The sequence below is a fragment of the Saccopteryx leptura genome, chromosome 1 (genome assembly GCF_036850995.1).
Source record: "Saccopteryx leptura isolate mSacLep1 chromosome 1, mSacLep1_pri_phased_curated, whole genome shotgun sequence".
NCBI classification, from domain to species: Eukaryota; Metazoa; Chordata; class Mammalia; order Chiroptera; family Emballonuridae; genus Saccopteryx; species Saccopteryx leptura.
Genome location: NC_089503.1, coordinates 45844777 through 45861968, shown reverse-complemented (window position 1 = coordinate 45861968; position 17192 = coordinate 45844777). Strand labels below are relative to the sequence as shown.

Sequence of the window (17192 nt, the reverse complement as noted above, 5' to 3'; positions counted from 1 at the left end):
TTTGTTTAAGGCCACTATATCTTTATTGATTCTCTGTTTGGATGACTGATCTAGAGCCGTCAGCGGTGTATTGAGGTCTCCAAGTATGATTGTATTTTTGTCAGTTTTTGTTTTAAGGTCAATAAGTAGCTGTCTTATATATTTTGGTGCTCCTTGGTTTGATGCATATATATTAAGAATTGTTATGTCTTCTTTATTCAGCATCCCCTTAATCATTATGAAATGACCATTTTTGTCTCTGAGTACTTTTGATGTCTTGTAGTCAGCATTATCAGATATGAGTATTGCTACGCCTGCTTTTTTTGGATGTTATTTGCTTGGAATATTGTTTTCCAGCCTTTCACTTTGAATATGTTTTTATCCTTGTTGCTTAGGTGAGTTTCTTGTAGGCAGCATACAGTTGGATTTTTTTTTAATCCATTCTGCTACTCTGTGCCTTTTTATTGGTGAGTTTAATTTGTTTACATTTAGTGTAACTATTGACACTTGTGGGTTCCCTATTGCCATTTTATATATTGCTTTCTGTCAGTTTTGTGTCTTGTTTGATTCTTCTCCTTTGTTTTTCTATCCTTTGTTTTTGTTTGGTTGTATTCCATACTTCTTTCCTCTGTTGCTATCTTTTTTAAATCATGTGCTTCTGTGGTGGTTTTTTCAAGGGTGGTTACCATTAAGTAATGAAAAGGGTTCCTACCCTGTTCATTGTAGTGCACTATCTTGTGAGTACTTCTGTACTCCATCGTCCTTTGCTACTGTTAATTTCCATCCTCTCCCCCTTTTTGTGTTTGTTTTTGTTGTCACAGTTTAAATTTGGTTTTATCGTTTTCTTGGTGGAGCTTTTACTTGTGGTTTTTTTTTTTGTTTTGTTCTTTGTATCTGGTTGGAAAACCCCCTTTAGTAAATCCTAGAGTGGGGGTTTTCTGATGATAAATTCCCTCATCTTTTCTGTATCTGTGAATGTTTTTATTTCTCCTTCGTATTTGAAGGATAGCTTTGATGGGTATAGTATTCTGGGCTGAAAGTTCCTCTATTTCAGGACTTTAAATATTGGGGTCCACTCTCTTCTAGCTTGTAGAGTTTCTGTTGAGAAATCGGATGATAATCTAATGGGCCTTCCTTTATATGTTGTATTCTTCTTTACCCTGGCTGCCTTGAGAATTTTTTCTTTGCTGTTGGTTTGTGCCAATTTCATTATGATGTGCCTTGGAGTAGGTTTGTTGGGGGGGGGTTAAGAAAACTCGGAGTTCTGTTTGCTTCTTGAATTTGAGGCTTTAGTTCTTTCCACAGGCTTGGGAAGTTCTCATCTATTATTTGTTTGGGTATGTTCTCCATTCCATTTTCTCTCTCTTCTCCCTCTGATATACCTATTATTCTTATGTTATTCTTTTTTATGGAATCAGACAATTCCTATACGGCTTTCTCATTTTTTTTTAATTTTTGATTCTCTTTTTTCTTCTCTCTGTTGTGCCTCAAGTTGCTTTTCTTCTATTTCACTAATCCTACCGTCTATCTAGCCTGTTCTATTAGCTAAGCTTGTTACCTCATTTTTCAGCTCGTGAATTGAGTTTTTCATCTCTGTTTGATTTGTTTTTATAGTTTCAATTTCCTTGGTAATATATTCTTTGTGTTCGTTGAGTTGTTTTCTGAGCTCCCTAAATTGCCTTTCTGTGTTTTCTTGTATATCTCTGAGTATTTTTAGGATTTCTATTTTAAATTCTCTGTCATTTAGCTCCAAGGTTTCCAATGTATTAAATTTTTTCTCCATAGATTTTTTCTCATCTATCTGTGCTACCTCTCTGTCTTTTGTATCCATGATATTTGATTTCTTTTTCCTTAATGGCATCTGAGGGTGGTTTTGTTGATAGTACTTTGTGTTTAGTGTGAAACTGCTGGAGGCTCCAAGGATAGGTTTTTCTGTCTCTGGTTGAAGATCTTGTTGAATTTTGCGGGAGATTTATTGTTATTTCTCCTTACGGTGCCATTTCTCTGACATCACTCTTAATTTTCTTTTCAATCTTATTTCTTTGTCCTTTGATTCTCCAGTCCACCCAAATGATCTTTTCTGGTTCCTGACCTCGCAGTAGTACATAGGGAAAATGTGTTTCTTCTAGAATCTGGCTGACCTAGATTTCAACCCAAGTATTGCTCGTCACTATCTCTGGGAGTTTGAGTGGGTTGCTTAACATTTCTGGGCCTCAGTATCCTCATCTAGAAGATGAGAATGAGGTTGTAGTGAGGGTTACACTTAGGAAATAATTAATCCTAATTTTAATAGAATTCTTTTCCTACTGCCCAGTCTTCCCATAGGAGCCTCCTTCCAATGGGAAAGTTTCCTAGCTCCCCTGCCTTCATCTGGGTTCCCATAGTGCAGTCTGTCTGTAGTCATTCAGAGACCTTTGTTTTGTACAGTTCTTTAAAGTTTTCATAGTTCTTTCCAAAACCAGCCCAATTACTTTGCACAACTCTGAGAGACGGTCAAGTCTAGTAATTATTTTCTATTTTTTCAATACAAATTAGCAGCTGCAGAATAGCCACAGAGATGCAACTTGTAGAATGGGAATTGCAGTCAATAATGTCAAGATAACTGGCTATGGGGCTGCAAGGGACCACTCTGTAGATTGAATGCTTTTCTGGCCCCTTTGCTGTACATCTGAAACTAGTGCAGAACAGTACTGAATGTAAACTGTGGTTGAAAAATATTTTTTTAAAGGTAAACTGAGGCTCTGAGAAATTCAGTGACTACTTCATGGTCATGAATGGAGGCCTGGAACCCAGGTCTTCCAGCTCTTGGTTATCATGCTTTTCTCCCCTGTATCATTCTTCACCTGAATAACTACCCCTCACCCTTCTAGTGTTGCAAATTGTTTTTCCATGAGTACTTTTCTTGTCCCACCAGGGAGAGTATAGTCTGGTCCTTCACCCTAGCCTAGCGCCCTGAAATTCTCTGTTATGTGGTTGATGTTATTCATGTGTTAAAATATGAATTAATCTGATATATTCAAAGGCTACTGTAGAAAAATTACAAGACTGACTAGAAGGTTGAACTGCTACAATGACATCTATTCAAGGATAAGAAACCACAGAGGCATCCCACTCTCGAGGCACTTGCTTCTCTACACATGTGCCTTTAGACTGAATCCTTAGATATCAGGAAAATTTGGAGTTAGCTGCTCCATCCCCTGTGTGCTCTGTGCTCTTGTTTCTGTAATAACCCTGACCATGCTTAATTGTTAGTAATCTGCTCATTCATCTGTTTCCCCACCCTTGGACTGCTAGTCCCTTCAGAGCAAGCACCATATCTAATTCCTGTTGGTGTCCAGGGCCAGCCACTGGGCTTGGCACTCATTCAATGGAAGTTGAATGAATAAACCAGAAAGACCCATCTGGGCTCATTTCTTAATCCCCCTATGACTGTGCTTGTTCCTGTTCTTTTATCCTGTTCCATATTATCTATTTCTTATCTCCTATGCTGAATTAAAAGCAGGTTTTATATTTTTCTCATTTTTATAGTCTCCCCAACAACCAGGAAAGGAGGAAACTTTAATTATTGAGTGTCTATTGTGTTGCCAGTAGTGATTGCACATCTATTATCTCATTTTTTTTTCAAAAATTGAATTGAATTCTTATAATAGGTTGATAAGGTAGCATTATCATTCCTGAATTACAAAGGAGGGGGCAGAGCCTCGAGGAGATACAGTAATTGGAATCTGACCAAGTTAACATAGCTAGGAAGTGGCAATGCCAGGATTTGAATCCCTATCTGCTGGCACTAAGACCAATGCCCTTCTTTTTTCTGTTGGTTGATGTTTGTTTCTTAACAGCATGCAAGATAGCTGAATGCATTAACACAGTAGGTGTCAAGAACTCTGGTGAACTGAGACTTGAATTTAATCACACTGAATCCAATCTGTACAAGCCTGCTACCAAATGCTCTGAGCACAAATATTGCCACCTTCCCACTGGAGTGTTTGAATGAAATGTTTTAGGAAATAGGCACTTACAATGCATCAGGCACAGTGTTGGGTATTGGGCATATATTGGGAAGCTTATAGTCTAGTGGGAAAACGGACATGTAACAGTGATTATAAAAGTGATCTGTGTTGTGAGGAGATGAAGACAAGGGCTTAATCAGTCTTGGTGGCCTTAGGAGGTTTTTGGGTAAATCATGAAGAAAGAATGGGTTGGCCAAGTCAAGAGTAAGGAAGCACAGAGAGATCAGCATGTGCTAAGCCACTGAGGTACAAAATTGTAGATAGGATGAATCTGGAAAAAGGGGGCATTCTGATGGAACAGAACAGAGAGCCCAAGAGATAGATGCTGTAACTGGCTTCCCTGCGTTCACATTATAAACCAAGCATCAGCACTAGTTCCTCAGTCTTGCTCTTACACGATCAATGCTCTTGGCTTAGATGGCAGCTAAGACATTCTCCCCATTCAGAAAGTTAGAGAAATAGCTGGCCGCATCTCCATCTGTCTTCTCTAGGGACATGTCGAATAAACACAAGTTTGCATCTCTCTGATGTGTGGGAAATAATGAACAAGCAGTTGGGCAGACCCACATGGTGGTGTCATCTGCCTGGGGTGGAGCGAGGCTGCCCTCAAGCAGGCCAGGAAGCTGGCTTTGTGCCCATGCTCTTAATGTGCCCCTGGGAATGGGGACCATGGGAGTAGCAGGTGGCAAATTTAACCAGGGTCAGGCCCTGTTGAGAATTATTTTCTTAAGTGGTGGGGTGGAGTGGAGCGTTTCACCCTCTCGGGGCCACAGGGTGGTGAGCTGCAAATGCCAGTTGAGTCTGCCCCCTTCAAGTTTCCTTTCGCTATGCCTGAAAATGGTTTTTAACTTGAGACTTTATGAACCCAACCAAAACCGGCAGATGACTAAGCCAATCCTGTGATGAACTGTATGTAACTCAATAAGAAATATATACAGCTAGTGCTCGACTTACTACCACAATTGGTTCCGACAGACCGGTCGTAACATGATTTGGTCGTAAGTTGAGTAGGCTATATGTACAGTACTGTGAAATGATGTTATAAAAATCTTTAAATCATATTTTATTATCATTTTCTTTCATTATTGTTATATATCATAATTTCCTTTGTTCATTTTATGCCATTTGTATCATTTTGTTTCTTATTTTTACATTCGTCAGGTTTATGTAAAACACTGCATTACCAGTACAACTGGTTTAATATTTGCAAAGACAATTTCCTTTTGGTAGACATCTTGAGAAGGGTTTGATGAAAAATATCCAAGACACAAAACACAAATTGCTGTACCGAGTCTGGAATAACAATTGAAATGGTGCATGTGGAGATGGTAGTGCTGCTGGAAGCTAGTCCGCACTGTCCTATGCCCAGCTGGGCAGTGCTTGTGCTGCCAGACGTGGAGCAGTCATGGCTAGCGATTGTGGTCGTAAAGTCGAATGGTCATAAGTTGCATGGGTCGTAAGTCGATCAATATTTGTATGTGTCTATACTCATCACGTAAAAAACAAACCCAATGTCACACTGGTGTTGACTCTGTTTCTCTCCTTCCTCCTCCTGGGACTTTAAAAAGTCTTCAGGTTTAGATCTGTCTTGGTCCCACCCAGACCCTATTCTGTTTCACTCTTGTGTCAACCATTCATTTCTGCCTGCATCCCGTAACAGTTACTGTCATGCATGATCATCACCAAACCACAGTGAACTGGTCACTTCTTCCTATACCACTGCCTCCCCATCTTTTAATGTGGCTAGCCTGCCTGCCTGCCCCCTACCTTCCTGGAAGGTGCGTAAATGCCAGCTAAAGACAACAATGCTTATTGCCCAGTACTGCTAAGCCTGTTCCACACTCAATCCCTTTACTTTTGCTCCTTGCTGACCTCCCCGACTCTGCACCCCAGTTTTGCTTCCTCTCTTTACACTGTTGCCTGGAAGACCTATCTGAAATTCAAATGGGATCATGTCATTCCCCTACTCAGAACCCTCCAGTGGTTTCAGACCCTTTTGAATGACATCCAGACTCCTGAAGTATTTAGAACAAAGCCATCCATGAGCAGGCTTCTTCCTTGGCATCATTTCCTTCGTCTTCCCTCGACAGTTTGTGACATAGCAATGCTAAATTGCTTATGGTTCCCCAAACACACAATGTTATTTAATGTCTCTTAGTCTGCCAGAAATAGCCTTTCTATTCTGTCTTACAAATCTGATCAGTCTTTAAAGTTTTCTCAGCTGGCTGTCCCCTTCTCTGAAACCCTCCCAAATGGAAGTCATCATTCCAGGCTACCTCTGTGTCTTGTTCAGGCATCTGTCATTGCCCTGTCTGCGTATTCCCAAGACTTAACTTGTTTATACGGCTGTCTTATTCATCACTGAATAGAACAGGGCCCAACAATGCGCAGGTGCATAGCCAGCTCTGATTGAATCATTGTCCAATTACACTTCCTCCCCATCACTTAAGGCAATCAAGTTTTAGCCACAGCCACACTAATTCTTGCATCCTGATTGGCTTTCCTAGGTCGGGCTAATCACTGGTCTGCAATCATTGGTGGATCTCACTCCAAGAATTATGTATTGTGGGAGTATGGAGGATATGCAAGTGAAGGTGTCAAACAAGTTGCAGAACTGGGCTCACCAGTAAAAATGGAGGAAGAAATTCGACAACAGGTAAGAAAAACAATCACAGAATAACCTAAAACCAGAAATGCAATCAGAGCATTCTTTAGATTTCTTTCCCAGGAGCTTGAAATGTATAGTACAATGTGTTGGAAAAGAACACATTCTGTTTGCTGAATGGAAGAAAATCTATTTGCTGAGCGGAAGGTTTAGGTTAGGTTGGGACAGAGGCATCAGTGTTTGTCTCATTGTCCTTCCCTGACTGCATTTGTGTTTTCTTCAGTTTGTGCTAAAAGCTGCTGCTATGGCCACATTGTTGGGACACCACGTCTCTGGTTTCCTGAGAGTTAGTGTGATGGATTATGGTTTGCTTGCTATGACCCTTGAGAGGGCTGGGGAGTGACATCCAAGTTGTCTAAGCCAAAATTGCCATTTCAAAAAATAAACATTTGTATCTCAGCACATGCTCTTGTAACTATGTCTTGATGTATTTGATAAATTAGTTGGTCATTAGTCATAACCAGTAGAGAGTAAAGCATATTTTAGGTATTACATGCCATATTATGTGGGCCTAAGAACTATACCATTATCTAGGTACCCATTTATACCACTGAGAGACAAAGGAGGAATAGTTATTCTGATGAGGGATCTTGAAAAAAGAGCGGCAGTTTTTCTATGGTCATTCACAGGCTGCCTTGTGGAGAGGAAATGGTCCAGCTTGGACCATGACTACCCACAAAAACCCTTTGGGCCAGAGAGAGCTAAGTGGGCAGCCACATCTCACTGCCCACAAGTGCTCAAGAGAAAAAGAAAAAGCAAACTGTGCTTGGAATGTGGTCATTTCATAACACAGGTCACCATGAGGCTGTCCCATGTCTCTTGAGACAATACAGGATGCTCCAGAGGCACTGGGCCCACATCTCACATGTGCATGTGCCCATAGACCTGAGCAGCAAAGGAGGGTGAGTACAGCTGAGGCTTTTCCCCTTGAGGTCAAACATCTGGACTCCCAGCCCCCACAAACCCTCCATTGAATGCAACAAAGGTCACCCTGACTCCTATGATCCCCTGAGGAATCTTTTTGGACCAAAAATGCCCAGGAATTAGCTTATGTTTCTTATTTATTGGGTTTAAAGCCTTTTCTGCAATCTTGGGGGGGGGGGTGTTTAACCAGATGTTTTAAGATTGTATTTTACTCATCACAAGTCTATCTGACCAACTACTCAGTGTTTTCCTGATTCTGGGTGTCCTGCCTTGTAACTAACATCACTTACTCAGGCCACAGCACAACCATGTACATCTGCAAGGTTATGGAGGGCTCCCTATTGGTCCTAGTCTGTTCGACTTGTCATGGAGTTGTGGAAGGGAAATCCCTTGTTTGGGATTCTGGGGGTCCCTATTTCTAGTTCTCAAGCTTGGAACTATGATACACTGGCTTGTCAAGTTCTTTTGGGTGGCATGGTTAAAAACATTAATTACAAATAATGGTTGAAACACTAAGGTGTGCAAATAAATTATATCAAGCACAAGGGCATCTTCACAATAATGCCAATCCCACTTGTTGGCTCTCTTGAGAGGTTTCTGGAAAAGGAGGCAGTATGTAGGAATTGTGAGAAGCTGAGACCATGTAGTGCTGGTGAATGTTACCTGTTATATGTCATAGCAGTAAAAAGGTTGATAACTGACAGCTGGGACCCTCAGCCTTAGAATGTCCCCCTTAGGAAAATATTCTTTGCTTGGTGTGTTCTTAACCAGCACACCTAGGATTAGCTTCTGCACCACACAGGCAATGTCTGCTTGTCCCAGCTGGCTAGTAGTGTTCTGACATTAAGTCGGAGTAATAAGTTTAATTACAGGTACTGCACATGTAGGTAAAACTCCCACTGAGCATTTCTCAGGGTCTGTCACAGCCTTTCAGCCCCCCTGGGTAGTGGGCCTGTACTTTTAGCTCTCACATCTAGTTTGAGAAGACAATATATTATCACTTTTACAGATCAAGAAACTGAGGCAGTCAATAGCTAGAGACTATGAGAAGTTGAACCCACTTCTGTCAGGCTCCAAACCCTGTACGCAGTGCCAGATATGAAATGTGCAGGGCCTTGTGAAAATGTCAGTTGCATTGTTCAAAACCTTTTAAGAATTTCAAGATGGCGATGCTGTGAATTTCACAACACAGGGTCCCAAGAGTCTGCAGGTTGTATACCCATGAAGCTGGCCCTTCCTGACAACCTTCCCTGCCCCACACAACTGCCCAACAGAGAAATAAGCCCTGTTTCCAGAGCCCCACTAAGAATGCCTTGAACTCCCAGCTCCTGGGAAAGTCAGCTGGGTAGAGTGATTTCAGGGCCCCTTCACTTCCAAACGATTCACGGTTCCAAGTATTGTTCCTGCAAGCACCCAGTTGGATACATTTTTATGTAAGTCAGGTTAGAAACAATATAAAAAAGAGCAGGAATGTGAATTCTCCTAGAATATAAAAGTGTCCTCTGAATAACTGGGGAACTTGTTTGAACACATCTACAAACTAACACAGTGTTCTCAGCCTTTAATCTTTATACCCTACCAATCACTGTATCAAAGAACCTGAGTCCAACCAGGATAGAAACAAAAAGCTCTCTTTTCCCGAGAAAGACATTGATATGCTTACCAGCATTCTCTTATTATAGACTTACTGGCTCACTGCAAGTTTCAAGGGCATTAAAAATCAGAGTAGATATCATTGGAGGTAAATCTTGTGCTAATGGCCTTCAAACAAATGAACAAACAATCCCATTAGCAGTGGAAAATTGTAATAATATCACTGAGTGTACATTTTAATGTTAATATAACTACAAAACATCAAGAAAATTAATGAAAAATTACACCAGTGTTATTGGCAATAATGGCACTGGTGGCTGGAGAGAGTGGGGGAAGGGCACAGTACACACTTCTTAGTAAGGAGATAGAAGCACATGTGCTCTAGTGGGGACTGTGGATTAGCCTGGCAGGTCACACAGAGGTAACACAAGACAGGTGGACACAGCAGGAAATGGTAAATCTTACTTGGAGGCAGACCCGGGAACAAAAAGTGAGCTGATGTATAGTCATTGTTATGAAAATGTTACACTAAGACCATTTCTACTTCATCAAGTACACGTTTATGGCATGTGTACTAGGTGTCTGGTTTTCTGTTGGCTGCTGACTGAAAGATGGTCCCCCATTCACTATGTTAATTTCACTAGAAACCTAGGCATCATTCTTGATTCTACCCCCTACCCAACTTCTGCCTTCTCTCTTAAATTCATCCAGTTAATCCCTCATCAACACTGCCCAGTCTAAGCCATCTTCATCCCTTGCCTAAATTGCTGCAGTAGCCTCCTGATCTCCCTCCTCCAACTCTTCCCATTATTCACACTGCCCCAGGGCCACTTAATAGAACATGAATCAGATCATGCCACACCCCCAATTAAGATGTTTAATGCCTCCTAATTCACCCTAAATAAAATTCAAACTCCTTATCTTAGTTTGACCCTCCATGATCCAGCCTTGTCTTACCTCCCCCATCTTATTTATTGCTGCAGCTCTAAGCTTTGCCCATGCAGAACCTCCTCAGTCTCCCAAAGATCATGCGGCCTCTCTTGCATCTGGGCTTTATCTCAGCCTGGGACATTGCCAGCTTCCCTCCAACTATTAGCTCAGGGTCTTAAAGACTAATGTTCCTTTGAATTGAACTTGCTTTCTTTTTCCCCATCACTAGTTTCTTCATTTTGTGTTAGATTGTTTGTTCATTTCTGGTTCTATCATGTTTCCCTGAAAATAAGACAGTGTCTTATATTAATTTTTGCTCCTAAAGATGCGCTAGGTCTTATTTTCAGGGGATGTCTTATTTTTCCATGAACAAGAATTCACATTTATTGTTGAACAAAAAATCAACATTTATTAATATACTGTAGTTATGTCATCACAAACATCAGCATAACCAGCTTTCAAACTCTGAATTCCATCAAGAATTTCTTGTGACTATTTCCATGTACAACAATCTACCTTATTACCCCGAAAATAAGACAGTGTCTTATATTAATTTTTGCTCCTAAAGACATGCTAGGCCTTATTTTCAGGGGAGACCTTATATTCCTAAGCTTGGAGAAAATTGCACTAGGTCTTATTTTGGGGGGATATCTTATTTTTGGGAAAACAGGGTATTTGTACATGCACAAGAATGTTATTTCAATAAACAAAGAAAACTTTGATAAAAAAATGAATATTACCAATAAACCAATACTCCAAATTTAATTTGTAAATTTCATATGCTTTCCCCCCAAAATAACAAATGCTTTTTAAAATTATACAGACTAATTCTATGGGAAAACTAAATAGTCAATAATAGTTATAAAATGCCTTAAAGAGAATAATAATTTGGGAGGAGGAGGGGAGAGTATACTAGCTGAACCAGATCTGAAAACTACATTATCAAACTGCATTAAATAAAGCTGTATGGAACTAGAGCATGGATAGACAGATTAATAGAAATTAGTAGGAAGTCCAGAAATAGACCCAAATTTATTTTAAATTAAGTATATGAAAAAATCATTATTTCAATCAGTTGCGAAAAGATGGATTATTTAATAAATGATAATTACACAACTGGAAGCCGTGGGAAAACAGTTTGCTCCATACCTCAATCCTTAAACCAAAATAAACTCCAAATATATAAAAGATTTAAAATATTTTTAAATGAAGACATGAATGCATTAGAAGAAAACATGAATCACTTTTTATAATCTATAGCAAAGTCCTTTCTAAGCAAGTTACAAAACCCAGAGATCATAAAAGAAAATATTGATAAACATTTTTGATTTTTTCAGAGAAAGAGAGAGTCAGAGAGAGGGATAGATAGGGACAGACAGACAGGAACGGAGAGAGATGAGAAGCATCAATCATTAGTTTGTTTGTTTTTTTTGTTGCAACATGTTAGTTGTTCACTGATTGCCCTCTCATATGTGCCTTGACCGCGGGCCTTCAGCAGACCGAGTAACCCCTTGCTCGAGCCAGCAACCTTGGATCCAAGCTGGTAAGCTTTTTGCTCAAGCCAGATGAGCCCGTGCTCAAGCTGGCAAGCTCGGGGTCTCGAACCTGGGTCCTCTGCATCCCAGTCCGACGCTCTATCCACTGCGCCACCACCTGGTCAGGCTTGATAAACATTTTTTAATTGTGGAAAGTTCGTTAAAATTTTAGAGATGATAGACAATGTGGGATAAAATATTTGTAGCTCATACAATAACCAAAGTACTGATTTTTTTTTTTTTTTTTTTTCCGAGAGGAGAGAGACAGACAGGAAGGGAGAGAGATGAGAAGCATCAATTCTTCATTGCGGCACCTTAGCTGTTCATGGATTGTTTTTCATATGTGCCTTGACCAGGGGGCTCCAGCTGAGCCAGTGAACTTGTGCTTCAAGCCAGCAACCATGGGGGTCATGTCTATGGTCCCACACTCAAGAAGGATGAGCTCACACTCAAGCTGGCAACCTCAGGGTTTTGAGCCTGGGTCCTATACATCCCAGGCTGATGCTCTATCCACTGTGCCACTGCCTGGTCAGAACAAAAGGCTAATTTCTTTAGTATATAGAGAGTTCTTACCAGTGGTGGGATTTAGCCAATTTGTTCTGGTTCAGCAGAACTGATACATAATTTTTTGTTAAGTTTGGCAAACCGATGTTAAAATGGCACTTGTAATTAGGGTTCTTTCTAAGGTAGGCATCTGGGCAGCCACCCAATGTAGAAATAATGAATTTACATTCCTTACTCTTTTTTAACATTCATCTGCACAACAGTGTATTCTAAGAGCCCGTAGTAATGTTTATTCCGTCCATAGGTGAAAAAAATTGCAAGTGAGGATGCCAACCAATATGGAATGGAAATACCTTAAATAACAGTTTTACTGTTTTTTTGTCAAGTATTATTTAACATTTTTTCATTAATATTTTAAAACTCTTATAATCTAGTTTTGTGTACCTCTTTTATTGTTCTTATTTAAGTATTAAATGCGTGAAATAATAAACTACTTTATACATATATATATTTTATACTTAAAACAGTCGTTAGGGCAGAGAACAGGTTGTTAAATTATTTGAATCCCACCACTGGTTCTTACAGGTCAATTTTAAAAGATCAAAAAAACGATCAAAAAATGATCAAAATACATGGACAGGCCTGACCTGTGGTGGCGCAGTGGATAAAGCATCGACCTGGAACCCTGAGGTCGCCGATTCGAAATCCTGGGCTTGCCTGATCAAGGCACATATGGGAGTCAGTACCATCTGCTCCTCCCCTCTTTCTCTCTCTCTCTCATCTCTGAATGAATAAATAAAATGTTTAAAAATAAGTACAAGGACAGTTTTAGATATGTTAAAAGTGCTCAACTTTATTTACTATTACAGAAATGCAAACTCACTCATAGAGCTACATTTGATGGATATGTAGAAAAGCAGACACTTTAGTAAGCCAGCCGTGGCAGTGCAGGGTGGTTAAGCGTTGTGGGGGGCACACTTCTCGGACTCAGTAGTTCCTATCCAGGAATGTATATGTGCAGATACACATAAGTATGTGCTGTTTATTGAGCACTGTAACCAAGAGAGAGGGAACACTTAAATATCCATTAATAGAGGAAACAGTTAAATAAAAAAATGAGAATTTGAGATTAAACATTGCCAAGACAAAGCATTTAGTTTAAAAAGAAAGCACAGCAGAGGATTTATGGTGTGCTCCAATGTGTTATCTTTTTGAAGACGTATGTATGTACATCACTTAAAGGGTGTGTATGAATGTGAATGGCGCTTGTCTCTGGAACGGGGACTGAGAGATTGTGGGATAGAAATAGGAGGGGGACTTTTCACTGTACTGTTTTCGGTGCTTTTTAAATGTTGTTCCATGTTTTTGCAGTATCTATTCCCAAAACTGATTATTTCATAGTTGAAATAAAAATAAATAAGCTAAACACCTAAGATTGGGAATCTTTAAAAGACGCCACATAAGGAAACACGTTGCATGTTCTTGGTGGGTTGTTCTCATCCTGGTGACTGACATAGCTTGTGTGTAGACTCTGCTCATGGAGTCAGGCCAACACAGTGCCAGTGTGCCCTGAAAATCCCCAATTAGGACATGGTTCCAGGGACAGGGCTGCTCAGAGGCAGAGATTTATAATCCCGGCAGCTCAAAGCCATTTGCTCACAGAGGGAGTATGAATCATGGCCAAGGAGGAAAGCACAGGTGAAGTTGGTACTTGCCCTTAGATCTGAGGGGTTAGGCCACAACCAGGAAGATCCCAGAAGCCCGGATAGTATGGGAAGGGCTGAAAGGTTCCCAAAGAGCATTTTGGTATGTTGGCAGCCACTTGGCCTAGGAGGGCCTGTTGTATTTAAAGGATCAGAAAGAACTTGCCAAAACTTTCTCCGGAAAGGCTCTGGGAATGATCGCAACCACCGCCTGTCACCTTCAAAACTTCCAAGCAGTATTTCTACATCTTTAGGTGTTTAATACTCTGCAGAAGAGAGAACCTTGCCTGTGGATGGTCTCACATTCATGGGGCTCTGGTGTAAGTGGCCCTCACAAGTGTGAGCTCCTAAGTCATCATCACACAAAGTGTGGTCTGTGGACTGGTGCCTGTCCACATGCCATTTGCAACCAGTCCACAATGCGCTAAGTCCAGAAGTTAAGAATAGCGCTTAGAAATGGCAATTTAACAATGTCCATGAATCTACTAATAAAAATATGAGAACTTGAATATTGTATGCTTTTGCTTTTACTTTTTTTTTTTACTATTATATTTTAATTATATTCTACCAAAATACAGTCTGCAATAGATCAGGTATTTTTAAAATGACAATAGACTGGTCTTTCACTACTGAGTTGAGAAGCATTGTTTTGGAGGGCAACATCATTTCTAAGTCATATCTTTAACCCCAGTACCTCATTCAGGGTCTCGGATACCATAGATGTTAATAAATGTTTATCTGAAGTTACCACAGTTCACTGTTTTTTGTTTGTTTGATTATTTTTGTTTTTGTTTTAGATGAGAAAACTGGATCCCAAAAAATATACATGTGACTTTCCCAAATGCTAGTGGCAGCACAGATCAGCAACCTTGACTCCTGATTTCCATTCCGGTGCTTGCTTTTCAGGGATAGACAGTCCTGAAATTTTCAGCCTGTGCAGACGCATCCAGTTTACTGAAAAACTTAAGTAGTTTTCACTGGATTGTTTCTGACAATTTAGAGCTGGACTTTCCGATGAATATTTGCCATCTAGTGGTAAAAAAAAAGTTGTGTGCACTTAGTACAGATTTCATTCATTCATTCACTCATTCATGTATCAAATGCCGTATTTAGGAAATCACTTGTTTTTAAGGGACTCTTGATCTCTTGGGTAAAATTGATGTAGATATAGGTGATTGCAACACAGTGCAACTTGGACTAGGAAAGTCAAGTACAGAGCTGACTGCAAGCATAGACAGAGCTTTCCCCTGTCTCAGGAAGTTGAGGTTTCATGAGCAGCATATTAAACTCAAATTTTTGATACTCAAAAAAAATATTATCTCCTTTCTTGTCTTGCTCTGCTGGACTATCAGGACCGGGATGGCAGTTTTTGTTGTCACCTTCCTTCTGTAAGGACGAACTACTGAACTGAGCATGTTAGGATTGCAGGCAGTACATGCCCTTTGGCTGAATGAGACAGCTGTATCAAGAGTTGTATGCCTCGCCACCACTACAGCTGGTCTTCGGATCTGTTTTGAGAATGGGTTGTTTACTTCCCACCTCTCTTCAGAGTGTCTATAGAATGCCCTCCTATTCGTGCTGTTCTTTCACTGTGTCATCTGAAACTCTCCCCAAGGTAAACCTGACATTCCCCATACAAACAAGTTCTCCCAGCCCATAGAAGACACCCTCCCTGAAGCCCAGAACCATCCACCCAGCAGTCCAGCTTGCTACAGTGATGCATGGAATAAAGGGATAGGGGATGGGCCTGTAAAGGGAGGTTGGGGTCATCTCATGAATGAACTTGAATACCAGGCTGCAAAGTTACACGTAGACCAGTAGGAATAGGGCAACCACTGAGAATTTCTGAGTAGGGAAGTGAAGAGAGACCAGGGCATTCGTTCCATTAGCTGGTAATTATTGATATGTATTGTGTGTGAAGCACTGAAGAGACCCCATGCGAAGCCTTAAAAGCACAGAGATGAGTAAGACCCAGTGTGGGAAGCACACACTGTCATCTCCTGGGGTATCATGTACTCTATACTCCCATGCAACAGCTTAAAATTCTTGTCTCAGAGAAGGAAAAAAATTGAATTGCCTTTGAAACTTCATAGTATATCAAATTAGCTACAGAAATTATAAAGGCATAAGTCACACTTCCAATTGTTCTGTAAATGTGTAAACATAGCAATTTTTCTTTAGGATAGGAATATATAAACAAACAGAAACAGGAGCCCCGTCTCACAGAGAGAGACTCTGCTGCCTTCTCAACTTCTGCCTTCACGTTATAGCATGTCTTCTTGACACCACATAGACAGTAAAGTTTATAAGGCCTGGCTTTGAGGACTAAGATGGAAATGGAAAAGCAAGTAATTTCAAGCTGATGAGCTGGGTGTCATGGTAGAATTATGTATAAGGTTACACAGGAGTGCTAACGAGAAAGTATCAGTTCCATCTAATTCTGTCTTGAGTGAAGGACCTCACAAAACCGTGAGCTGAATTTTGAAGAATGAAGAGAGTTTGCAGGTAGACAATCGGGAAGAGCAGGCCAGGCAGCATGGAGGTGGGGAATATCTTCATGAAACTGTAACAGAGAGCACTAGGAGATATAGTAGGGCAGAATGTATTCATTCATTCTTTCCATGAACATTTCCTGTGTACCTATTATGGGCCATGCCCTGAGATAAGCCAGAAGGCATAGAAAAAGGTACATAAGACACAGGTCTTACCTTGAAGGAGCTCAAGTACTCAGAGTTTGAATAAAACCTCCAAAAGCAGTACACTGCCTTTGTTTCAGGCAAGGAAGGCAAATGATTTTTTCAAAGTTTTGCTCTCATTTTCATAGCTTCCATTATTGTTTTCCCTGTGCTAGGTACTATGATAGATTCCTGACAGACTCACGATCTCAATGAATCTTAACAACAATCCTATAGTAAAGATGACTATTACTAATTTCATTTACCCAGTGAGAAAACCAAAGTTCAGAAAAGTTAGGCAACTAGCCCAAGGTCACACAGCTAATAATTTCAGTAGCCCTGGAATTTGAGTTCTTTCCTTTTTGCTGGCTCATACTCTTCCTCATGTTGCCTCACCATCCTTAGAAGAGCTTTCCTTCCCCTAACTGTATCTATGACAATTCCACCAGCCTCCCGTACCCCACCTTGTCATGATGCCTTTCCTGGTCCTTTCAAATGTATGTTGTTTCCACCTTCTCAGATCTTCCAGAGCATCTTGTATCCTAGTCTGGCTCATTTCTCCCCCTGTATTATAAATGTCTGCATCTGCCTCTCAAAGAAAGGACACAATGTAAGAGTCAGTCTGAACCAAGCTGTGCCCTGGACCCACCCCTTCTGCTCCCCCAGTGGGCCTT

At 40.5% G+C, this 17192-nt stretch overlaps 1 protein-coding gene across 1 annotated transcript in view; it reads left to right on the top strand.

Annotated features, from left to right (window-relative positions):
• SPON1 (spondin 1) overlaps positions 1–17192 on the top strand; it is a 330616-nt gene that overhangs the window by 217816 nt on the left and 95608 nt on the right. Inside the window, exon 6 of the mRNA XM_066365514.1 lies at positions 6497–6645. Within this exon, the coding sequence (XP_066221611.1) occupies positions 6497–6645 (149 nt within the window). The remainder of the gene's footprint in view (positions 1–6496; positions 6646–17192) is intronic.